Source organism: Gopherus evgoodei, chromosome 19 (assembly GCF_007399415.2).
Source record: "Gopherus evgoodei ecotype Sinaloan lineage chromosome 19, rGopEvg1_v1.p, whole genome shotgun sequence".
Taxonomy (NCBI): domain Eukaryota; kingdom Metazoa; phylum Chordata; order Testudines; family Testudinidae; genus Gopherus; species Gopherus evgoodei.
Genome location: NC_044340.1, coordinates 9,103,479 through 9,129,967, shown reverse-complemented (window position 1 = coordinate 9,129,967; position 26,489 = coordinate 9,103,479). Strand labels below are relative to the sequence as shown.

The following is a 26,489-nucleotide window of genomic DNA, read 5'->3' as shown; positions in this document are numbered from 1 at the left end:
TACGGTGGCAGCTGTATTCAGTTTATACAAGTAACCCCATCTATGCAGAAATTAAACAGAAACTAGTGGCCTCCATATAGACTAGTGGCAGCTCCATAAAAGGATAATAATTTTCCATTAATATAGCACCTTTCATTCAGATAACCAACAGGTGTTTACAGACTTTACTGATCATATATATGGAATAATATTTTTCTCCACTGCTAAAGGGTAACAACCTCTAGGATGAAATACAACAGCTGTTTAACAGTACACAGGAACACTACAGAACAATTTAGGGCAAGAATTTAGACATATTAGATTCAATTGAAATTACAGGGATATTGAGAGAGGTAAAATGTTTACTCAAAATGGAGTAAAGAAGACGTAAAGAAGTTGGAGATGGAAGACTGTTAGACTACTAAATCCATCATTCTGCAAGTGTGGGAACTAGCCCCTTAAAAGAAGATGTATCAAACAGCTCCTATATTTAAACAATCTTTCATGGCTACAAGTGGTCAGGAAGTTGGTTTTTAATCTCATTTGAGAAACGACACCTCCAGAGTTGTTTTGGTAACTAGAAGGAGTGCCACCTAGTGAACCACGATCACCGCTTCTCACAGCATCTGGAAAGAGAAAACCCTAGGAAAACTAAGTACTGAACAAGGTCAACTCTGCTTGGCTTCTGAGATTTAAAAATATCACCCCTTGAAGGGGTCTGGCTGCACAATGAATAAACACAAAAATGTAAAAACTCAATCAGTGCTTTACAATGCAGTGTGCTCAAATGTACGTTAGTGTCCTATTTACATACTACAGCATCTTTTGAACAATAAGACTAAGTCTGAGGGCCTTCTGAGGTACGTGACTAGTAACTTTCTAGGCACTTTCCACTCGTGAGCCATCTCCTCTCACAACACCTCAGTCCCTCACCGCTTTGTTCTCAAACTGGATGGAACTTGAAAATTGTGGGCAGCCTATGCATCATATTATGAGAAATTCTGCATATACTAGTTCAGACTCTTATGACATAGTTGGAAAATGGGGCAAAAGGCAATTCTGGTGTTGCCCCATATACCAAATACAGTTCTTTTATAATGTTAATATGAATGCTGCCATATCAGCAAAGGGATTAAATGCTCTTGACAAGGTCTCTCTCCCTTTAAATATATTATATATACACATGGAGATATAGATACATACATCTATATCATATAAAATATACGCTATCAGAAACAGCAGTTATAAGATATTTATTTAATCTAATAATTCTGCAGAACAAAAATCAGGCCTCTCAAATCCATTTTTTTGCCTATGACAAAAAGTGCTATACAAGTGCAGAATCTATTATTATTATTAATTACCAGAACTGTGCTGTGCAAAACAAGGAGACTTCTCCTAAGTATTCACAGCCTACAGCTTTTAGCATTTTATGGACTATAGCGCAGGCAGAATTTCTACAGTGATTACAAACACCTTTGATTTAATTACAGTCCAGTCTAACTGAAATAAAATAGCCAGTACTTCCTGGTTAATAGCCCCAGCATCCCTTGATTACCACATATCCAGAGTTGATTGGAATGAACAGTACATACTTCCTCTTCACCAAAGGTTAGAGAGAGGTGGTTATGCACAGCTGATGGCCATTATACAAATCACATAACTTTGCAGGCAGCTGGCTTTAATCCTGAATCAAATTATTACTCTGTATAGCCCACAGGGGGCAGGAAGGGAGCAGATGTGGAACTACACGTGCCTGCGTAGCCTCCACAGGATGGATGTAAACCAATGCGTGCTCCGAGGTGTCCACTGAGGTGTAAGAGGTGCCATCTGCCATGTAGACCACCTGCTGCGGGGGACGGTCCTGATCATCACTGTACACAATTTGTGCCACTGTTCCACCTTCAGGGACAAAGTGCATCTGGAGAAGAAATGAAGATGATATCCTTAAATAAATGTCTCTGTGAAAGTGTCCACAAACACACTCATAATAGCCATATTCATCATCTAAAGACCTCCTGAGTCCATTCTACATTGCCAATTGTTATGAACATAACACAAAAATCATTGTATAATTTGGACTGAGAAGCCTAATCTAAATGCCAGTGAGGTAGAAACCTGGACATAAAAATCACTACATCCTTTTTCTTTTTACTCTGCATTTTAACTAGAGACATAAATATTTATACATAGCCATTCCTAACATTTAGTTCTTGGATCATTCTTTTCCCTTCTGCTTTTTGCAAAAATAAGTTCATATGATACAGGACAAGCCTTGTTAATTGTTTATATACTTTTTCAATTTATTTTAATACAATTTTGTGGATTTATATTATTTCATTTATTCAGTTTTGTATTTGGATAGTAATTATTTAGTTCTTATTTGAACAGCTAAAATAGTTCATTAACTTACGGATTCTGCTGCAAGTGATACTACTATATCTGTAATGTTGGAATGTGATATGTGGGATTATTTCCCTGTAAAATGTACATGCATAAAGCTATTTGAATGGAAAAAAATATAATTGCAAAAATTATTTGATAGCTCCTAAAGCTGCTTATAGGATACAGAGACTGCATCTCCAGGCCAGCAGTTCATATCTAGCCAGGTAGTGACTGGAAATTGTCATCCACGGTGGCCTGTCTGAAATGAGTTGTTCTCAATTTTGTTGCCAGTAGGCAAGTGTTCTGTTCTTGACAACTTTGAGCTGAAGTGCTCAGCATTTTTGAAAGCTGGGCCATTTATTTGGATATCTAAATATGGAATTAGGAACCTAACTTTAGGTATCCATTTCCAAAGTATCTTAGCCAGAGTATATGCAGGTACTGCACTTTCACAGAGTCTGAAATAAAATTCATATTATTTTATTAAAACTTGTTATAAAATAATTGATTTTATTTGGTCTTTTGGGTTATTTTTTCTAAGAAAAAACATAAGCATCTTAGTTTAGGTACCGAACGTAGATCTTGAAAATAAAATGACATTTAAAAAGTAATAATAATGATGAGAATAATATACAGCATGCATAGAGTGCCTTTCATTTCCAGGATGCTGTGAAAATACTAATGAATCCTCACAACATTCCTTTGCAGTAGCCAGAGGAAGTAAGCATTGTTATTCCCATTTTACAGCAGGAGGAGCTTCCTGCAAAGTCCAGAGAGCAAGTTATGGGGACGGCCAGGATTTCAAGGCCTTACTCACAACCCTGTGCAAATTTAGCTAAACAAAAACTGAATAATTGTTTTTAATGTGTATTTTAAATCATTCCTCTGCACTGCTGAGACCCTGAGCAACAGTATCTTACTAATATTTGAGAAGTAAACATGCAACTGATTTTTAACTAATGAAACTTGGTTTTGCTGTCCAAACTGAGTGGAATGGAAAGAGAGAAACAGAAGCAATGTAAAGTAAATGAGATTTTTATAAATCTAAGGCCCAATAATAACCACGGTTTAAAAAAATTCCGTATATATGATATTACTCTTGACAGTGATGCTTTGAACTGATCCACATTGGTGCTAGAAAATTAAAGAAAAGCGGATGTGCGATGTGACTTTCTGTTATGCTTACAATGAAAAAATGGAAGTAGGAATCTACTACATATGTATTATGGTCTTGTCTTAGTCATGTGACTAATCCTACTGACTTCTGTTCGACTAATTCAATGAATCCTTACACATAAAAGAAGGATTTGGCTGTAGTAGTCACTGGAAAATACAAATTTCCTTTTGGCATCACCTCCTCCTGCACTATCACAAAACTTTAACCAGAGGTCCAATTAGAAAGAAAGAAATTGTGGTACTTTCCTAAGCTTCCACCCCTGCTTCCAAGCCCAACTATGTCCATTCCTGATGCCACTACCAGCAGATTGTGCAAAGCTTCTTATGATTGTTGTCCGCCGGCGCTGTGTGCTTATACTAGCAGTGAAATTGTGGACAATGTTGACATTTAAATGGCCATTGGTAGGCTCCAGAGATCACACCCCTCAAAATGAATAGGGATCGTTAATATGTCTCAGAGCTATTGTTTCAGGCTGTCTGCAAACTCAGAAAGAGTTCACAGCATTGGTTTACACTCAGTTTAATTGCTCAAGCTTTACTTTGCAAACATAGTGGCTACGCATCCATTTCTTCTCAAGCTTAGCTTCTGGAGCACAAGATGGCAGGCTCCGGAAAAAAAGTATGAGCTTGTTGACTTGCTGCAAGCAAGCCCAACTCAATCCCTGACTCTAAGAAATAATCAGAGACATTTCTAGAAGCTGCTAGTCACCTGAGCAGTATTCTGTTCCTGCTCAGCAGATTCAGACCACACCTGTGGACTTTCCTCTTTCGAATCCATCTCGTCCCTGCTGTGGTGCTCCATGGTGATAGCTAATTACTGACGCAGTGCTTGGCTGAATAGATTCATCTGTTCGCTATGTCTCTACTCACACAAGACAAGGTGATCTTCTGTAACATGGCTATAATGAGAGAAAAGAGACCCAAGATATTAAATAGCTGAGTACATTGCAATCAATTTCAAGTGTAACAGAAAGGCAGCTGAAAGGTGTTACTATCTACCACATGCAGGGATGTGCTTCTATGACAGAAGTCTTAATTTTATGAACACCTTTTTTCTCAGTTCTCTTTCCCAAATCCTGCTGTACAGTATTTTCTATCTACAGCAGATGAGGAAACAGGCCAACAACTGCAAATGGCAGAGCTCCTTAGGAGGCCTGGGAGAAACAGATACTCATGGAGCAACCCTCCCATCCTGCAGCACTGAATGTGATAACTATTGCAGCGCAGAGAGAGGAGTTTAAAAAAGATCCATTTCCCTTCCCTCAAGGTCATCACATTTCAGAGATCATCCATCAGCTTAGGGTTAGACTGGATTTCTTTTGAAGCCCGTCACTTCTGCTCCTGCACTGGTCAGAAAGGGTTTGTTTCTTCCTGGCTACAAGATGTTCCGTCTACAACTTTCTCAGCCTCTAATGGCCTAGGGATCAAGGGACAGTGCTGGGAATTGAACTTCAGTCTTTCACAAAAATAATCATGATGTTCAGAGGCAGCCACTGTTTTTTCAATGTATTTGTTTAATTTTTAGTGCAACACTAAACCGATCCTGAGTTTAGAGGCAACTCTCTGTGTGCAGCTGGCATTTCAAATACAGTACTATTAAACTAGACATTTTTTTAAACAGACAGAGAAGAACAATGAAGCTTAAATTCTAATCGATGTGAGCCTGGAAATCTTGACAAATTGCTTCCATGCTAGGTTTTATTCACCCCTTGCGATTTTATCTGAGCCTCTCAAGCTGCCATTGGGAATCTCAGAAGTGTAATTTACAGCTCTGCTGATTGGTTTAGTCAGTCATTCAGCACCTTCCCAGTCCTTTGTCTCCAATGTCATATTAAATCATAGATTTAGGAATTAGCATGAGGCTGAGCCCATTTGATTTTTCAGCAAGTCCAATTAACTTTATTTTATACTGAGTGTCTAGTTGGGCTGATCTGATGCCAGCACCTGCCTGTGCACCAGAAAGAAAAAAGGTGGTTCCTCATTGATGCTATCATTGATTTGCATTTTAAAGGCAAATTATTATAGTCATAATTTATTCCCATAAATGCTGGCATTCGGTTTGTCACTGACAAGCTAGTAAAAGGGGGAAAAACCAGGCATTTTCTGCCTTCTATTAATCTAACGAACAACCAAGGAGCCTTGCAGGACCTGAGAACATATATCCTACACAGGCCTTCCCTAGAATGCACAAAGCAATTCAGGAAAGCTTTACTGTAACGTCATCCCATAGAGTGATGGAAAAATTAACACTATCTCCACACTGAAAAACAACAAACGGAGGCAAGAGGTTTTTGTGCGTTATTAGACAGAATGTCATGCTATCATCACTGGTAACAGCCTCCCACTGACTCCCTCATGCTAAGAAACACATCACATGCATATGCTGCTCAACCCAAAGGTTGATGGAAAATAGTAGGATATGTCATGTGACTTCACATACACTCATGCCATTAGACTCTGGGGAAAAGAAAACAGAAATGTTACATTCATGAGTGATGGTATATATACAGCCCACACAGTACTCACTCCTAAAATCTGGGCAAAGAGCCGAAGAAGCAAGAAAAAATGCAATGCCATATCAATGAGTGACGCTTTAGCCAGAGATCTTACCAGTAAGAAAAAAACACTATTAGCTGCACTGAACAATGGTCAGGGCTGAGAATCATCTAACACTGCTGTCCAAGCAGCTATATTATAAGGTGCTAAAGAAAGGATTGACTATAATAGATAATAGTACATAGTATTTTGACCTTCTATAGCATCTTTCATCCAAACACCTCAAAGTGCTTGGTAATGTAGGTAAGTATTATTATAAGACTTTCTTCTTATTCTTATCAAATCCTTTCTGTCACTTTAACTGAAATTATTCACTGATTTTTTGTTAGCCATATGATCACCAGGGTGTATATAATGGATTGTGCAGCGCATTAATAATAATAAATATTAATAACAAAGTCTAAACAAGACAGCGTTTAGCTGTATTTATCATAATATCATAACCATCTTTCTTGCATTCCTTTTCTATTAATTTATTCTAAGTTTTTGGCCGTCAGTATTAATTGAACAGCAGTAATTGCATAGCCAGTAGTTTAATCAATTATCCAATAACTACCTGCCTAAAACAATCAAAATAGATCAAAATAAATGCTGAAGGTTTTATTGTGTGGCTTATTTATTCTATTTATATGTACATGAGAGAGAGAGAGAGATTTGGTTACTAAGGTTCTGATCAAGTAAACCAAGCACTGAATTAAGTGCAAAGCATGAATATAACCAATTAATAGATGGTGTAACAGGGTGGCAGAGGTTTTGACTGACTCACCCTTTAAACAGGTAATGGAATCTTGAAGGCTGGTGCTGATTCATTCCTGCTGACTCATGATGGTAGGTATAGCTCTTCTATGTTGAATATAAAGGAGGTTGGAATGACTTCTTTGGCCCCAAAACTGAACGTTACAATATAATTATTGCAGGGAAAAACTAAGAACAGCCAAGCTTAGGGAGAAGGCATTGGGTTTGATTTAATCTATATTCAGGGCATGGCTACACTAGCACATGTAGAGCGCTTTGAGTTAAACCAGCCTTCGTAGAGCACAGAAGGGAAAGCGCTGCAGTCTGTCCACACTGACAGCTGCAAGTGCACTGGCACGGCCACATTTGCGACACTTGCAGCGGCATTGGAAGTGGTGCATTATGGGCAGCTATCCCACAGAGCAGCTCTTCCCATTCTGGTGCTGTGGCTTGTGGGAAGGGGGCGGGGAGTATGGGGCATTCTGGGTCCTGTCCCAACGCCCCGTGATGCATCAGTTCCCAGCAATCCCTGTGCTTCTGGCGCTATCTTTCAACGTTTTTTGTACTGCGTGCTCTGTCTTTCCTTTTGGTCAGCGGGAATGGAGATCGAACTGCTGAGGAATATGCTGACGAGTCACATCACGTCATGTTTGGCAGTCAAGTTATTCCTTAAGATCCAAACTGACAGTGAGGACTCCAACAATGATATCTACTCCAGTAATGCATATGACCTGAGATTGCTTACGGCATTCATGGACATTCTCACCACTGTGGAACGCCACTTTTGGCCTCGCGAAACAAGCACTGAGTGGTGGGATCACATTGTCCTGCAAGTCTGGGATGATGAGCAGTGGCTGCAGAACTTTCATGGCACTGTGTGAGGAGCTTGCTCCCACCCTGCAGCGCAAGGACATGAGATTGAGAGCTGCCCTGCTGGTGGAGAACTGGATGGCTATTACAATCTGGAAGCGGGCAACTCCAGACAGCTACCGATCGTCGCGAACCAGTTTGGAGTGGGAAAGTCGACCGATGGAATCGTGTTGATGCAAGTTTGCCGGGCCATTAATTGCATCCTGCTCAGAAGAACCGTGACTCTGGGTAACGTGCACAACATTGTGGCTGGCTTTGCACAAATGGGTTTCCCTAACTGCAGAGGGGCGACAGATGGGAGGCATATTCTAATTCTGGCACCAGCCCACCTAGCCTCTGAGTACGTTAATCGGAAGGGGTATTTCTCTATAGTTATCCAAGCGCTTGTGGATCACCGTGGGCGTTTCATTGACATTAACGTAGGCTGGCCCGGAAAGGTGCATGATGCATGCATCTTTTGGAACACTGGCCTGTTCAGGAAGCTGCAAGCCAGGACTTTTTTCCCAGATGAGAAGATCACCATAGGGGAAGTCGAAATGCCCACTGTGATTCTTGGAGACCCCGCTTACCCTTTAATGCCGAGGCTCATGAACCCTTCACAGAGAGCCTTGACAGCAGCAAGGAGCGGTTCAACAACAGGCTGAGCCGATGCAGAATGACTGTGGAGTGTGCTTTTGGCTGTTTAAAAGGCCACTGTCGCTCTCTATATAGGAAGCTGGACCTGGCCGATAACAACATCCTGTGGTTATATCCACATGCTGTACCCTCCATAACATTTGTGAAGGGAAGGGTGAAAGATTCACTCAGGCATGGAACTCAAAGGTTCAACACCCGGAGGCTGAATCTGAACAGCCAGCTTCTATCAACTGGCATAGTTCCATTATAGTTCCAGTTCAATGGAGCTATGCTGTTATATGGTGGCTGAAGATCTGGCCTGATGTGTTGAGATTCTGTTCAGAGCACAATGAGGATTTCACTGCTTACAGATGAGGAAATTTTGCTTACACCAGGGCTGAACTGAGGCAGAGAAGTTAAGTGATTTGTTCAAGGCCACATAGAGAACCCAGGAATACTAGTTCTTAGTCACTTGTTGTAACTACTAGACCATGTTGGTTCTGAAAGCCACATTCTTTTGAGAACCTGCAGAACCTGTTAGTGCCTTTGATTCAATTAGTGTAAAAAAGAAATCTGGTAAGTTATTGTTCTATTTGAATGTCTATATATCTGCAATATATCAGAATATATAGCAAAACACCTTTCCCTGGAACAAGGCACAAGTGACTTTGCAAGTCTCTTTTTACACCACTGCAGTGCATCTACACCGGGCATTTGCATCAGTGCTGCTAAATTGGAGCAAAAGACTTCCAGGGGAGACAAGGCCTTTGAAAAAGAGTTCACAACTTCAGAACGTTTGAAAATGGTTTAGTTAGAAGTCACTTTACATCCTGAGACACTGAAGGTGAGAATGCCAGGAAATGGAAATACCTGAGGGTGGCTACGCGACAGCAGCACAGCTATGGCACTGTAGCTATGCCACTATAGCACCACGGTGTAGACACTTCCTACATTGACAGAAGGGGTGTTTCCACTGCTGCAGGTATTCCATCTTTCTGAGAGGTGGTAGGTAGGTAAACAGAAGAATCCTTCTGTCAGCCTTGCTGTATCTACACTGGGAGTTAGGTCAACCTAACTATAGGTTGCAATTGCATGGGCATGCAAGTTTTCACAGCCCTGAGCAATGTACCTAGGTCAACTTAAGTTTGAGGAGCAGACCAAACCTGAACAAGTTTTATAATTGAGCTCATAGGAGGATGCTAAGGGGACAGGCTGAAAGAAGTTTCCTTGCTGATCCTTACACATAGGTGACCCTCCTTGAATTAATCTGGGAGGTTGCTATTCTTTCTTCCAAATGCCTCAAGATCCACTCCAGCTTTCCTACTTATAAGATATCAGTACTAATGTCTCTGCACGTCAGGGCTCCCCTACGATCTTCTCAGTTCTCTCAGCAGTACCGGCTTAGTGCACAGTGAAGTAACAGATACTCAAGCTAGCATGTGGCTATGGAACTTTTAAAAGGAGGTGACAGTTGGATCAAGTCATCTACCAAGGAAACTTCTTGACATGTGTTCAGTCTCCCTCTGACTCATTACACCCAACAGAAATATTGCATTCAGATTAGCTGTTGAGAAAGGGTGGTAATTGAGTGAGCTGACATCGACTTCACAGTGGCCCAACTTAAGGGTAACATGCACTGTTTACTTTACCATCTGTAGCCTATATAACATGGGTGGCTAAACTGTGGCTTGAGAGCCACATACGGTTCTTTTACCATTAAAGTGCGGCATGCAGAGCGCCCCAGACCTGCCACCATTCTCCACCCACCAGACTGGGGGCGGGGCGGGGCGGGAAGCTCAGGACCTCTACCATGCAGCAGGATGGTGTGGTGGGGGCTTCTGCACAGTGAGGAGAGGGGTCTCAGGGCTTCTGCCCAGTGAGGAGTGGGGGGTCTTGGGGTTTCAGCCCTGTGGGATGCACCTGCCAGGACTGAGGGCTTCAGCAGGAGCAGGGCTGAAGCTCCAACACCCAGTTCCCGGCAGGTGTGCCCTGGCTCTCGGACTTCTGAAGATTGTCGTATGTGGTTCGGAGGGCCAACAAGTTTGGCCACCCCGCTGTATAACCATAAAAATAAAATACAACTCTCATTAGTATTTAGCTTAATTACAACCTAGCTTCTTAAAATATAGCTTGTGCACAAGATTATAATTAATTTTATTTACATGGAAAATTTGTCAAATCTGTGCTAGTCCATCATTCTGAACGGTGCCTCCACTAAATTATATATGAAAGACCACGGGCCTTGTCCTTTGTCTGGGATACCCAAACATCTGGCATAATGAGGGAATGCTCTCTTCTCTCTATCCGTGCTACCTGTTTATGGATCATTTTCTACATGTATACATTTCTCTTTCCAAATATTTTGGGGGCTCTTCCACACCACGTGCAGAAGTTTGACACCTTAGGAATACAAGCACATCAGTGCAAATATGTCAATGGGAGATTCTACTGTGTCAGAAGGGATGCATGCAGACGCAATCTGAACCTGATGTAACTCCATTACTTACATTTCTATAGTAGCCCAGAGAAACATATAGAGCATAAACTGCAAGTTAAGCAGTATGCCAATGTGCAACATGCTAAACCATTTACAGCACCCATAAAGAGAGCATTTTCCTCCTCAAAATAGCAGGCATGCTTCACTCAGTATGGAATCAGGTGATGACACAAGGCCTGCAATGATAATGGATATAAATACATCATATCATCATCCTCGAGTGTGAAAGAAACAGGATACCAATAGAATGCAGCATAAACAACACAGCAGGATATGGTGTGAGGCGAAACCCACACATTTTCCTTTATTATTAGGAAATTACCTATTTAAATTCAACACAATATTGCCTTCGGTGCATGCAACCAGATTCTTGTGAGCATTCTCTTGCAAGATCTATTTAAATGATTATTTACTCTCATCCATGGTTTAATCTCCTGTCCTAGCTCTTTAACCCTATCCTCTTTGGCATCCCAAGTCCAGTCCTCCAGATGCCAGCACATGTAGAATACAGCTGCCTGTCTTCTCAAATCTATAAAGTGCAACCCCATCAGAAAACTCCTCAAACAACTCCACCGGCTCCTCATTCATTTCAGGATACAGTTTAAAATTGTCCTACTTTTGTTAAAATCTTCTGGGGACTCCTGCCAACCTCACAGACTCTGTCCCTCTTCTCTTCCAGCACTTGCCTCCTTTCTGACCTTTCCAAAATCTCATCAATGTTGGCTCAAGTCTCTCTGCGTGCCTCTGCCTCTACAGAGGAGTCACATCTTATGTGGGGGTTAGGTTCTGAAGTCAGTGCGTAAGGCAAAAATCGCGTATAGTCAAACACTCATTGAGTGGAATGGCGAGTGAAATCACCCGCACTAGAGGTACAGTATTTAAATTATTTTTCTTTTTGTGTGTGTTTTGTCGAGTACGTATAGTTAAAATCACGTAAGTCAAATGCGTCTATGATGCGACGCTATAATTCTCCATCTCTTTCCAAGACTCATGTGTAAACCCATCTTTACATCTTTGATACCTTCTAATGTCTCGCTCTTCCTTCTTCACCTTGTCATATATTGTCCATAACTGCAACTCTATAATTAATTCTGCAAATTCTTTGAAACAATTATATCCAAAATAATATATTATTCCACTGAGATTCTGCAAAATTGGAGGGAAGGTTGGGGCAAGACAAAATGCAGGTGTGCACCTCAACAGTGATATGGAAAACTGGAAACGTAGAATAATGAGCTAAATTCAGGAATTCTCAAGTGAAGGGGCTTGACCTATACCACCAGTTACATGGATAAAAGAAACGAGGGGTAATAGGACTCAGCAGGAGCAAGGACAAGGAAGGGAAGGAGCAATTTCCTCCCTCTTTCTCCTCCCCTCACCTTCTGTGGCTGCCCCTATCTTCTCCCCGTTCTGCCCCCATCCCTAACCAATTTGTGTGCAGTTCTCACAGCGTTCAACTGTAGGGAAATTGGAAGTGGCATGGCCCACAGCTAAGCACTGGGCATAGACAGACACATCTCATCCACAACTCTGCACCCAGCATCAACCCCCTCGTGGGCCCCGCTAACCCCAGCACAACTACCCCACCCATCCTTCTTAGCCAGTTCCCCATCCAAACACTATCCTCCCTAACAGCACCAATCACCCTCAATCTCATCCCAAGCCATACCACTGCCCAACACCATCAATGAATACCCTCATCATAAAGCACTTGTCCCCCTCCATGCTACCCAGCAATAGCCCCACCTGCATCAGAACTCATACACCAGCCATAATTTCTTGCCATGAATCCAAGGACAGGTCCACCAAAACTGTAGGATTTAAGTTGGTCACAGCAAGATGCCATGGCTAGTTTCGGGGTCCCAAGTGGTAAAAGGTTGAGATTTGCTGTCTCAAATTGTTTATTTGATATTATTTTACATTGTAAAAGGCAGAGAAGGAAGGATTTTAGGATAGCACATATGAAAGACTAAAAAAAAAATTAGTATGAAGGTTGAACAGAAAGTCCTGGATCACAATGAAACCAAAAAGTGTTCCTTTTTCGATGCAATAACAAAGATCACTCAATGTCCTCGGTGTAGAAAATACACAGTCTGTTTTAATGGTGACTAAGGTGAAGTTACAGGAAGAGGAAAACAGGCAGTATCTCCTATAGGGACACTGCACTAAGCAGACAGTTTTAAGGAGCTCCTGATACACAAGCAGCTGCAGTTACATTGATTCAGGTACTGATCTCAGCATGTCCTTAATCTGAGAAATGTTCTCTAGAAAATAAGGCAGCTCAACCATTTATTGATATGATGGATTTTGAATTAGAGAATAACAAATAATCTGTCACTTAGTATTTCTGTGACTGCAGTGTCAGGGACAGGAGCAGTTTAGTATACTGGTTACTAAATTTTACAAACGTAAAACTCTTAATTTGTCTCCTTAATATATTATCTGAATAATAGGGGTCTAACCTTTTACTTGCAGAAAATAACTGTTCAGCTAAGAAAGTCATTTGCACAGGGACAGTGGCACCTTTATAACATATACAGAATAATAAATACCCTCTACTTTTGTACTCATAATACCAGTGTGAACTCACCTCAGAGTGAATTCCAGCAGCAATGTCTGTTATTTATATGAAAATTGATAGGTTTCTATTTGGTAAATATTTTCCGTAACAGAAAATGTCTTTAAACCAATTAATAATTAAAACACACACACACACACACACACACACACACACACACACACACACACACACACACACACACACACACACACACACACACACCTAAACACTTGGAAGATTTCAGATGCTGGCAGGAGAGAACAGTGTTCTTCATTTCTAGACCACAAGATTTAATCCAGTTTATGTCAGTAGCGACTAATTTATTAGCATCCCAGGGCAGCTCTAGTCGAGGTCAACGGGTGCAATTGCACTCACAGAGATCAGGCCCACATCAACCAATTTGCATTCAGTGCCTTTGCACAGGACCATCTCAAGTTTGGCTTGGCTGTCCCCACATCACAATGGAGAAGCTGCTGGGCCAAATTTGAGAGAGTGGCACTGTGACTCCTTGTGCCAGGTTGCAATGCCATTCACTCAAATTCAGCCTTGCCACCCCACCAACAAAGGGTCAGTTTGTCCTAGTCTGTCGGAGGGATGACCAGGTCAAATTTGAGTGAGTGGAATTGCAACCTGGCGTATGCCGTTTCAGCACCAATCAGGTTTGGCGCCTGCCATAGATAGCACAGGGAGCAACTTGCTTGTCCCAGATCCCACCATCAGCACCACCAGCATCATCATGCTGAGCTAGGGTGACCAGATGTCCCAGTTTTATAGGAACAGTTCCAACTTTGGGGTCTTTTTCTTATAAAGGCTCCTATTACACTCCCCCACCCCCACACTTGCTGTCTGGTCACCCTATGCTGGGCCCAAGTCAACCTGCCAGGGCAAGAGCACAGATTTGTGGATACCTTTCCCATCAGCAGTGGGTCTGGAGCTCAGGGAGAGATGGAACTGGAAGCAGACCCAAAGCTGCACACAGGGCAGAGCCCCCGATCTCCACCGGGAGGGCAGCAACCCCACAGGCCTGGGCCCTCTCTTACCTCCTTCCCAACCCCCAACCCTTCCCAGTGCACTCATTGAATCAGAAGGCTACATCAGCCCCTATATTATCAATCACTGTGAAGTGAGTTATGGATGGGAGATGAAATCCAGCCCCACTGAAGTCAATGGGAGTTTTGCGATTGGCATTAATGGGATTTTCAGTCCAAGTTCCAGTGGAAAAGCATCCATATCACCAAAACTGCAGCTTGCACTCTTGCTGGCAGTCTCAGAAAATGCATGAACTACAGGTCTAGACAAAGCACTGGTTTTCCCTGCATGGTGTTATTACTGGGGTTTCCTAACTTCTTGAGAAGAAAGGTTTGAAAAGTCCATTATGATGAATCCTCTCACTTCCGACTGAGATAGAACACAGTGGCAAAGAGTTCCTTTTCAGTATCAAAGACTTCCAGAGAGGCTATGTTCATCTCTGAATACCTGAGAAAGGACATCACTTTCTCACACAAAGAATGAGGTTTAGTGTCCCCTAGCTGACTAGCGTAGGCCATGGTCATAGTATTAGCCATAATGAGGACATGCTGATAATTTTACCTTATGAGAGCTAATGACATACCTTAGTTCTGGGAAACTAATGTTGCAAGAGTTGAACAATGCCTCAGCATTAACATTGTTTGAATGGGCTCCCCAGCTGAAATGACAGGTATCCACTGATGTGGATCTGGTCAATTCTATTTAGGATGAACGGCTTTGACCCTGTGCTTCTCAGTCCAGTAAATTAAGCAGATTACTGATTGGGGAACAGTGAAATTGAACTGGGGATGACTCAGAAATTCTGGAGACAAGAGATATAAATCCAGAATTCCTAACTCTACCAAATTATTTCAGAACCAAGATGGAAGAGCTGACTTCCTGCTATCTCTCTTTCCTTGGAACAACTTCTATTACTCCAGTCTGAACTAACTTCCTGAATCTGGAGTTCTTGGGGAAAATGGACAAAGTGTGACGAGGGAAGAATTGATTATGAAGAGTTTGAAGGGAGAGAGAGTGCTAAGAGATTCTGTTGCATATTCCTTACTACCTGTTCAAAGCAGAAGCCCCAGGATTTGCAAAGCTGAGGAGTCTTCCCCATGGGACACAGATCTTTAGGCAAGTAAGGTGGTGAATCATGCTAAGCTCTTGTTACAGCAAAGTGCTCTGAAAGAAGTTGATTCTGAGTCAGTTCCGAGGTCATCTTGTTTTCTGGTCCAATGAATTTGGAGGCAGAGAAGCCCCGAAAGTAGGGCTTATTCCTATGAAATTATATATATATTTCCGTCTGCTTGGAGGGAAAAGACATCTTCTCCTTGTCCACTGCTTACATAACTGCTTTCTTGACAGGCTCTCCAAAGAGCTTTCCTCCTGTCATCATATTCCATTTCTTTTGTCTTCTATTTAGGTTCTTACACTACAAAAATTGCTATGGTGTTTGAGCATGGGACATTCACTTCCCATTTTTTTGGGCACAGATAGTATTGCCTGTTTGCTCTGAATGGTTAGCCAATACCGGCATTGTTTCCATTAGGGAGAGAAACAATGCCGGTATTGGTTAACCATTCAGACCAAACAGGCAACATTTATCTGTGTACTCAGGTACATTCTTTGGTTCAATCCTATTTACTTACAAAGAATATACACAAAGTCTTCCATCCCTGAATACAGTAGAAACAAAAAACAGCAGGCAGTTTCCTTGGTCACTATTTCGAAGTCTGCTTCTCCAGTCAGTTCTGTGCCCAAGGAGCTGACTCTCTGATCCTTTTCGGGGGTTGTGATGCAGTCTACTGCCTTGGCCAGAAGCTTCTATAGTTTTCAGTTATCTCACTTCATAAACATTTAATTGCTCCTTCCAGCCAGCCAGAAAAAAGGGTGTTTAACACACCCATGACTTTAACCAGGTCTGTGATTGTCTATAGCAGCGGTTCTCAATGGGGAGACCACGAGCCCTTTCAGGGGGGCTGTGGAGCCCCGTTGCTGAAACCTAGTTCCCCTGAGCCCCAGCGCTGAGGCTGGCGGCCCTCCTGCCCCAGCTGGGAGCGGCGTGGGGCTGAAGCCAGTGGCCCCTCCCACCATCAGTTGGGAGTGGCGCGGGGCTGAAGCCAGCAGCCCGCCCCTCCTCAAGCCAGGAGCAGTGGATGGCTGAAGTTAGGACCTGCACTGGGAGCCCCACCCCGAGCCCATACACAACTCCTAGCTGCCCCCTGAGCTACCCCCTTGCCTGCATACAGCCCCTGGCTATCCCTTCCCTGCACCAAGTTACTCTGTCTGCACACAGCCTCTAGCTACCCCCTTCCCTGCACCCTGAGCTACACTCTGCCTGCACACAGCCCCTAGGTACACTCCTCCCTGCACCCTGAGCTACCCCCTTGTCCGTACACAACCCCTAGCTAGCCTCTCCCTGCACCCTGAGCGGTTTTAAAACTTTTTGAACTGACCCCTTGGAGTTATATTTTTGGTTGCATCCCCCTACAGCCCAGACAGGTTGGGTGGCCTCCGGAGCGAGTCAGGGAATGGATGTGGCACTCTCTCCCTGGACCCTGCTTTGTGGAGTTGGCTCAAACCCCACCAGCCCTTGCCTCACCCCCAAAGTAAAACTATGCCTATGCCCAAGGGTCCTCCCTCCCTGCACCCTCTGCCATGCCCTAGCATTTTTATAGCATATTGAGAGGGCCCTCCGCAAGAAAAAGGTTGAGAACCCCTACTCTATAGATCAAAGACCTGCTTGATGGCATCCATTAACAGCTTCCACCATACCAGTATCTTTTGGCCACCACTGTAATTCTTTCTCCACCTTTTTTTCAAGGAAGCAAAGAAAGAGAGTGATTTCTTTCATCTCTTTATAAGGAGACTCAGGGCATGGCTACACTAGAGAATTTAGAGTGATGCAGCTGCACCCCTGTAAGCTCTCTAACGTAGCCCCTCTAAGCTTTCCTGTTGACCTAATGACTCCAGCCCTGACGAGTGACAGAATCCATGTCACTGGGAGACGCTCTCCCACCGACAGTGTTGTCCACAGAAGCACTCATGTTGGTGTAACTTATGGCAGTTGGAGGGTGATTTATTTACCCCCCTGAGCGACACAAGTTATACCAGGGGTAGGCAACCTATGGCACGTGTGCCAAAGGCAGCACGTAAGCTGATTTTCAGTGGCACTAACACTGCCCGCATCCTGGACACCAGTCCAGGGGGCTCTGCATTTTAATTTAATTTTTAAAAGAAGCTTCTTAAACATTTTAGAAACCTTATTTACTTTACATACAACAATAGTTTAATTATATATTACAGACTTATAGAGACCATCTAAAACATTAAAATGTATTACTGGCACACAAAACCTTAAGTGAGAGTGAATAAATGAAGACTCGGCACACTGCGTCTGAAAGGTTGCTGACCCCTGAGTTATACCAACATAAGCTGTAGTGTAGGCAGTCTCAGATCAGAGTTGCTTAGCTGGAAACCGTGGCTGGAGGTAGCATTTTTCTCCTGGGATTAGCTGGGCTCAATATATTTTGGTTCTTCTTCCATGGGGATTTTTGATATGAGGGTTCCTGAAGTAGACACACACACACACACACACACACACACTTAAGAGCATCTGAATTTCAAGGGTGTTGCCCTTTTATATTCCTGCAGTTGGGGAAAGGGCACCTGTCCTCAACAGTGAGAATATGCAGAAGACTGACAAATGGAGATGACAGATCTTGCAGCAAGACCCTTGAAGTTAAAGCAGTGCCCCGCTGAGGCCGGCTAGGGAGATCCCACAGAGAAACCAACATCAAGGGGTTTCCAAATATTCTTTTTTGCCCCTGTTCTGATAGGATAAAGATGGAGAAAACTGGAGCTATGCAAGTGTAATGGTCCACCTCTCAGCTCAGAGAGTCATAAAGCCATGACAATATCTCAGTGAGAATCCCTGGTGCATAAAGGGTTGCTCTGATTTACTCAAGGCTACAGAAAAGGTTTGCAGGAAAAACAGCAATGGCTATTAGCTGAATGCTATTGGTGCTGAGCATTGAATACTCTCTTTCACCACTAATCAGATACAAGGACAGCAAGATCATCATGCAAGGTGGGTTTTATACTAGGGCTTTGGAGCAGTGCATGGAGCACCTCTGGAGCAGTGGAGCTGCAGGTTTTCACCTGGAGCTGAAGCAGAGCCGGAGCACAGCTCCAAAGCCCTGTTTTATGCTGAATTATGCTATGAATTGTCATCCAGCTTTTAATATCAAAATGGTTTATTATGTTCAAAAGTAGCAACACATGTCTGCAACAAGTTGTATCCTACACTTAACTTAAATATCCCAGCACACACGGGAGGTCAGTAAATTTTCTGAGAGCCTTTGGAATAATTTGCTCTCATGGCAGCAAGAGGGCTGGAAAGTGCAATATGTTTAACCTCACTGACTACTGAGTCATGACTGCTGTCTTTTTTCTGACTTTTCATTAATCAAAAACACATTTATTTCATGAACTCAGGCTCTAGGGCTTTCTGGTTGGATGTTTGTAATCAGGTAATATATGACCACAAGATTTATATTTCACTGGTGGACTAGAGATGAAAATCATATTTACAGCTAGGACACAAAAGTCTATTTATTTCCAGGATAGGAGTAATGGTTGCAATTTATTTAACCATATAATAGAGAGAATAATTTGGCCAAACACAAACAAATCTTTACTCAAATTGTGTGGAATGGATCTACCTAGGTTCTTATATCACATCCATCATCATATTATCTGATCAACTAAAATCCCATTACCATGTTCCTAAATCGTTTCCCAGTTTATTAGATTTAGCTGCTAAAAATCTATTTATAACAGGGAATCAAGCATTCTGAATGCATCCCAGGACAGCCTAACATCCTGATGCTGAATTTTTTTCAAAAAGCAATCATACCAACTGACCATGGGTTGCAAATTATAACAGGAATCTTCTACTCAGAGAAATGTGATTCCTTTTACAAACTCCTGACTGTAATTTGCACCCAAATCTGTCTCTCAAAGAAACAGTCTTAGTCTTTTTGATGGGACTACAACAACTTCATCAAACTCCTACCTAAATCTGTGTCCTCATTTCATTCTCCGCCTCCTCTTGTTGGCTAAGCTGCTACACATCAACTTCTCTAACTACTCCCTTTGTCTTTCTCCCATTCTTGGCCTTCTAGTCTTCATGCTGCCCACTAAATATGGTGCAGTCTCCTTCAAAGTTCCTTCTTTCACAAAGATTTCTTGCTTTAACTTCACTAAGATACTGCTTTGCCTTCTGGTACTAAAACTGATCTCCCACACATCAAACTGCTCAGACTTAGGGCATGTCTACTTGTACAATGCTGCAACAGTGTATCTGGTGAAGACGTTCTATCTTGACAGAAAAGAGCTTTCCTAGTGGCATAATCAAATCACCTCAGCAAGCAGCAGAAGCTGTGTTGGCAGGAGAACCTCTCCTGACAACTTAGCACTATCCACACTGGCACTTAAGTAGGTGTAACTTACATCACTCGGGGTTCACACCCCTCAGTGACTTAAGTTCTGCCTTGCATTCTAAGCAATTTGAGTCAGGGCCCTTGGCTGTTAAATTGTTCGGAAAGCAGCAACATATCCATACAGTGTTATATAAGCAATATGTTTAGTAGTAAAATAAAGCTACCTAATGAAAAAAAAATGCAGAGGCCTCAGAAACTGAAAGAGATAAAAGCAAAATAAGGGCCTTTGTCAAAGTACATGTGCCACAAGCTGACATGTCCAGAACATCCAGGTACAAAGCATTCTTAGATTTCCATAAAGGGAGGTGACAGAAACACTACAATACTGTTTGGGTTTACCCCAACCTACATTTGTCATTTTCTTGTTTTCCTCCTCTTGCTCACCACACTCATCCCAAAGTTCTATCTTCTTTCTCCTTTCCTCTAGTAGTGTTTCTTTTTGCTAAATCTCTAGATTAAAATATCATGCCATTTTAAACTTCTCATAAGATTTGGAAGACAAAAGCTGGCTCTGTGACTGAGATCCCAAATTGTCAGCATCTCAATATATACACATTTCAACAGCCCCCCTCATGATTTAAGGCCACATAGTGTCCCATGAGCTAGGAAGGAAGGATCATACCCAACAAAAAACAGCACAGTCCCCAAAATCCTGGGATAGGTAGTCAGTGTAAGATAGCCCTGCCATAGTATTCCTACAATTGCTATTGCTTAGGAGAAATACTGAAACTTTCCTGTACCCCGAAGTCAAATTTGGGTCCTGCAAAGGTTGTTGCATTGCAACTCATTCTCATTTTGATTTGGGGAGGCACCACCCATTGCACCCCTGAAACATCCCCAGGATGCCCACTCCCTGGCTTCTTCCCTCAATCTGCACCCTGGGCAACCTCCCCTCCTGCTGAGGGTGGGGAGGAACCCAGTGGGGCTCAGTCCCCAGCACACCAGGACAAGGCACCAGCCAAGCCAGCCCCTGACAACCAATCACGAGCGGGGGGGGGGGGCGCACTGGGCAGAAAAACCGCCCCACCAATAGAATTGGGCTCTAGCAGCCCAACAGTCTCCCCAACTCGTTTCCCCAATCAGAGAAGGGGGACCAGACACACCCCAGCCAATCAGAGTGTGGGGGGGGCGCACTGGGCAGAAAAACCGCCCCACCAATAGAATTGGGCTCTAGCAGTCCAACAGTCTCCCCAACTCCTTTCCCCAATCAGAGAAGGGGGACCAGACACACCCCAGCCAATCAGAGTGTGGGGGGGGGACACTGGGCAGAAAAACCGCCCCACCAATAGAATTGGGCTCTAGCAGTCCAACAGTCTCCCCAACTCCTTTCCCCAATCAGAGAAGGGGGACCAGACACACCCCAGCCAATCAGAGTGTGGGGGGGGGCGCACTGGGCAGAAAAACCGCCCCACCAATAGAATTGGGCTCTAGCAGCCCAACAGTCTCCCCAACTCGTTTCCCCAATCAGAGAAGGGGGACCAGACACACCCCAGCCAATCAGAGTGTGTGGGGGGGCGCACTGGGCAGAAAAACCGCCCCACCAATAGAATTGGGCTCTAGCAGTCCAACAGTCTCCCCAACTCCTTTCCCCAATCAGAGAAGGGGGACCAGACACACCCCAGCCAATCAGTGTGTGTGGGGGGGGGACACTGGGCAGAAAAACCGCCCCACCAATAGAATTGGGCTCTAGCAGTCCAACAGTCTCCGCAACTCCTTTCCCCAATCAGAGAAGGGGGACCAGACACACCCCAGCCAATCAGAGTGTGTGGGGGGGCGCACTGGGCAGAAAAACCGCCCCACCAATAGAATTGGGCTCTAGCAGCCCAACAGTCTCCCCAACTCCTTTCCCCAATCAGAGAAGGGGGACCAGACACACCCCAGCCAGAGTGTGGGGGGGGGCGCACTGGGCAGAAAAACCGCCCCACCAATAGAATTGGGCTCTAGCAGCCCAACAGTCTCCCCAACTCGTTTCCCCAATCAGAGAAGGGGGACCAGACACACCCCAGCCAATCAGAGTGTGTGGGGGGGGCGCACTGGGCAGAAAAACCGCCCCACCAATAGAATTGGGCTCTAGCAGTCCAACAGTCTCCCCAACTCCTTTCCCCAATCAGAGAAGGGGGACCAGACACACCCCAGCCAATCAGAGTGTGTGGGGGGGGCGCACTGGGCAGAAAAACCGCCCCACCAATAGAATTGGGCTCTAGCAGCCCAACAGTCTCCCCAACTCGTTTCCCCAATCAGAGAAGGGGGACCAGACACACCCCAGCCAATCAGAGTGTGGGGGGGGGGCGCACTGGGCAGAAAAACCGCCCCACCAATAGAATTGGGCTCTAGCAGTCCAACAGTCTCCCCAACTCCTTTCCCCAATCAGAGAAGGGGGACCAGACACACCCCAGCCAATCAGAGTGTGGGGGGGGGGACACTGGGCAGAAAAACCGCCCCACCAATAGAATTGGGCTCTAGCAGTCCAACAGTCTCCGCAACTCCTTTCCCCAATCAGAGAAGGGGGACCAGACACACCCCAGCCAATCAGAGTGTGGGGGGGGGCGCACTGGGCAGAAAAACCGCCCCACCAATAGAATTGGGCTCTAGCAGCCCAACAGTCTCCCCAACTCGTTTCCCCAATCAGAGAAGGGGGACCAGACACACCCCAGCCAATCAGAGTGTGGGGGGGGGGGCGCACTGGGCAGAAAAACCGCCCCACCAATAGAATTGGGCTCTAGCAGTCCAACAGTCTCCCCAACTCCTTTCCCCAATCAGAGAAGGGGGACCAGACACACCCCAGCCAATCAGAGTGTGGGGGGGGGGACACTGGGCAGAAAAACCGCCCCACCAATAGAATTGGGCTCTAGCAGTCCAACAGTCTCCCCAACTCCTTTCCCCAATCAGAGAAGGGGGACCAGACACACCCCAGCCAATCAGAGTGGGGGGGGGGGCGCACTGGGCAGAAAAAACCGCCCCACCAATAGAATTGGGCTCTAGCAGCCCAACAGTCTCCCCAACTCGTTTCCCCAATCAGAGAAGGGGGACCAGACACACCCCAGCCAATCAGAGTGGGGGGGGGCGCACTGGGCAGAAAAACCGCCCCACCAATAGAATTGGGCTCTAGCAGTCCAACAGTCTCCCCAACTCCTTTCCCCAATCAGAGAAGGGGGACCAGACACACCCCAGCCAATCAGAGTGTGTGGGGGGGGCGCACTGGGCAGAAAAACCGCCCCACCAATAGAATTGGGCTCTAGCAGCCCAACAGTCTCCCCAACTCGTTTCCCCAATCAGAGAAGGGGGACCAGACACACCCCAGCCAATCAGAGTGTGGGGGGGGCGCACTGGGCAGAAAAACCGCCCCACCAATAGAATTGGGCTCTAGCAGTCCAACAGTCTCCCCAACTCCTTTCCCCAATCAGAGAAGGGGGACCAGACACACCCCAGCCAATCAGAGTGGGGGGGGGCGCACTGGGCAGAAAAACCGCCCCACCAATAGAATTGGGCTCTAGCCGCCCAACAGTCTCCCCAACTCGTTTCCCCAATCAGAGAAGGGGGACAAGAAACACCCAAGCCAATCAGAGTGGGGGTAGAACCGCTCCCCCGCCCTAGAGCCTAGCGGTCTCCCCAACGTACACACAAAACGACCCCAACACCAGCCAATCAGAGGAGGGGGCGCGATCCCCCCAGAGGCAAAGGGAGAGGGGGGTGCGAGGCCTGTAGCCAATCAGAACAAGGGTCTCTCCACAGCACATAGTACTGTCCCCCCGACAAAGCGCGAGGTGCAACAGCCCCCATGGCTGGCCTGGCACCCAACGGTCACTCAGCCCCAACCACTCTGGGACTGGGAGGGGGGAAAAGGCAGAGAGGTTGCGCCGCAAGGGCTGGGAGAGGAAGAAGACCGAAGCCGGAGGAGGGGGGAATGATCCAACCACGGGGGCAGGGGAAAATGAACGGGCCACACGGGGGCAAAACGCCCGGCCTGTTGGGGGGAAGTAAAATGGATCCGGCACCCCCTCCCGTTAATAAGGTGCCGGGGTCCGGACTGTACCATCTGGGAGGGGGAAACGCGAGTGGGGGCAGCCCCTTACCCCCCTGTCCGGGGCGAGTGGGGGATCCCGATCGGGGAGGTGGGGGAGAAGCGGACTGTACCTCTCCTGCGAGAGGGGGGGAATGACAGCGCCCTACTCCCCCCACCCGCGGGAGCGAACGGTTTGTCCCGGCCCCAGCGCTAAGGAGCCTCCGGCTCCGGCGCCATCTTGGGTGCGACTAAAACAACAAGCCCAAACCCCTAGCATGTTTCTGCAGTGCCCCTGGGCCGGAGTCCCCTCCCGGACCGTCCCATCGCGTTACCTGAGGGGGTCCCATGTGGGTGCCGCACCTCGGCCGCCGCCGCTGGCCCCGCCGCCGCCCCAAACCCTCCCACCTGTCCTCACCTCACAATGGTAGCTGCAGAGGAGGAGGGGGGGACGCCGCCCGGACCTCATTACCATATTCTGCCTGGCAACAGCTATCAGTGCTGCATGCTGATTGGTCAGGCGTCCCTAGCCCGAGGGTACCGGGCAAACGCACACCCCCTCCAAAGAAAGCACAAAGCGGACGGGTCCCAAGGGGGGAGGTGAAGCAAAGTCCCCCCTTAGTCCACAAGAAGGGGGGGAACCCTTGCCGAGGCTTCCACCCCTCCCCAGCAGCATCCACCAATCACAGCGCCGCTCTCATTCAACCTCAGCTCCGCCGGGGCCTGCTCGCCAATCACGGTGCGTCTCTCAGCGTCGGGTTCCGCCCTCCTGCTGAGCGAGGAGGTGAGGGGAGTAGAGTAGTGCCCCCTGTTGGATAGACGGGGAGAAAGGAAGCCCCAACTGCGCCCCCTGCTGGGGCGGGGGGTGGGGGGAATGACTGCAGGGGTAAGGGAAGCAAATAGAAAGTTCATGGAGAATTGGGCTGGCTGGTTCAGGGTGACAGAGCAGTGCATGGAACCCAGGAGTCCTGACACCTAGCCTCTCACCCTATTCTCTCTTCTCTAGGCCCTACACTCCAGGACTCAGCCAGCCCTTCATCCTCCAGATAAACTGAGTTCAGTATCATTTGCTGTGTGTGTGCATTTCAGTGATGGGACCTTCTATCCTGGGTCTCCATCTGTTCTGCCCTCGGGACATTTCTTGTAAGAGGGGCCTTGTGCCTGGGTAGTCATGGTCTACATTTCCCCACCCTGCCCATTGCGCACTGGGTGCAGCCTCCTGCCATTGAGAGGTGACTGCCTTTTGCAGTTGAAGGTATTCTTGTGCTTGCATCATATATAATGGGTTTTTAGACTCTTTGAGATGAAGGCTGCTTTATAAATGTAAGGAATTATTATATTATAGACATAAAGCACTGGTGCACATGCTGTAGGGATGCTTATGGAGGGAGGAACTAGATGACATAAGTGATGCTTTCATCTTCTTCACTGTATTATTCTATAGGGGAAAAAATAAATTTAAAATCTAACCTAAATTCACTTTTTGTTTGAGAACGTTGGTTTTATTTTCTTGTTGTTTTTTGTGGGTCCGCGGGGGTGGTCAGTTGGCTTCTGTTGTATAATAAAGACATTGATCCTAGTCCATTTACACTTCATATTTTTGTATAGCATCTTCAGCACAGATGTGAACACAAAATGCTTCACAGGTGTTTATAAAAAACATGTAAATACAAAATAATTAATCTAACGCACATTTTACTCAGAGTTTTGTCTAGACTGGCTGGAAAAGGTGGTTTTTTTAAAACTACCACTAGCTGCACTCTCCCAAAATTCTTTAGGAAAGGATATTTGCTAATTATAAAAGAAACAGATATTTGGTTTATTTCTTCATAGACTCACTTAGAATTGGTATTCTAAAGTGAAAACTATAAAATGTTATTAGGGATAACTTCAGTACACAAGGAAATGTATATATAATTGGGGTGATACCTGACTATTAGATGATGCTCTGATATATTCTGGAGACTCCTGCATCGTTTGTCTCAGTTACTTCTACTTTCTGTTCATGTGTTATATAATAAATTTGAGTTTTAAATGTCATCTAAAATAAATCAAGGATAATAATTGACATAGGTCAAGCTTCTGAACTACCCATTTGATATTCCATTCTCTCTTGGGTTACCACTGTTCTTTTTAAGGGGTCCGGGGAGACTTTATATTAGCATGGCACAGAAAAATACTCTTTTTGCTAATTATCTTAGTGTTTATTTACCACATACCCAGAAAGTTATTTTATTTGGCAAGTTCTATTTTAAAAAGAATACTTTTTAGCAGCTTTCATTCTCATAATATTTCAATTCCTTTACAAATGGTATATATCCAGCGCCACTGAAATGCAGCTGCTTTGTGAGCAGTTATCTCCTCAGTGGAGTATGGCAGCTAACTTACAGAGCAAGGCAGTAGGGGAAGGGGAAATTTTGATCAAGGACACAGAGGCAAAGCAGTACTCTTACAAAAAGTGCCACAAAGAATCAATATCGAGAACACAGAGAGGGCTAGATCCTCATCAGACGTAAATTGATGTAGCACTATTGATTCAATAGAACTGATTTTCAGGTGAGGATCTAGTCCAGAACTTCTATTTTTAAGATGTATGATGCT

At 45.1% G+C, this 26,489-nt stretch overlaps 1 protein-coding gene across 6 annotated transcripts in view; it reads right to left on the bottom strand.

Annotated features, from left to right (window-relative positions):
* Positions 1 to 24,401, bottom strand: part of PRDM10 (PR/SET domain 10) — a 78,941-nt gene extending 54,540 nt beyond the window's left edge. For 3 of the 6 annotated variants that reach the window (XM_030538592.1, XM_030538597.1, XM_030538596.1), the window contains exons 1-3: positions 24,307 to 24,401; positions 4,250 to 4,439; positions 1,736 to 1,900 (exon numbers count right to left, since the gene is read on the bottom strand). In XM_030538592.1, coding sequence (XP_030394452.1) covers positions 1,736 to 1,900; positions 4,250 to 4,342 — 258 coding nt within the window. In that variant the 5' untranslated portion in view covers positions 4,343 to 4,439; positions 24,307 to 24,401. The other 3 variants (XM_030538595.1, XM_030538593.1, XM_030538594.1) reach the window with 3 other exon arrangements.
* Positions 24,402 to 26,489: the final 2,088 nt, after the last annotated feature.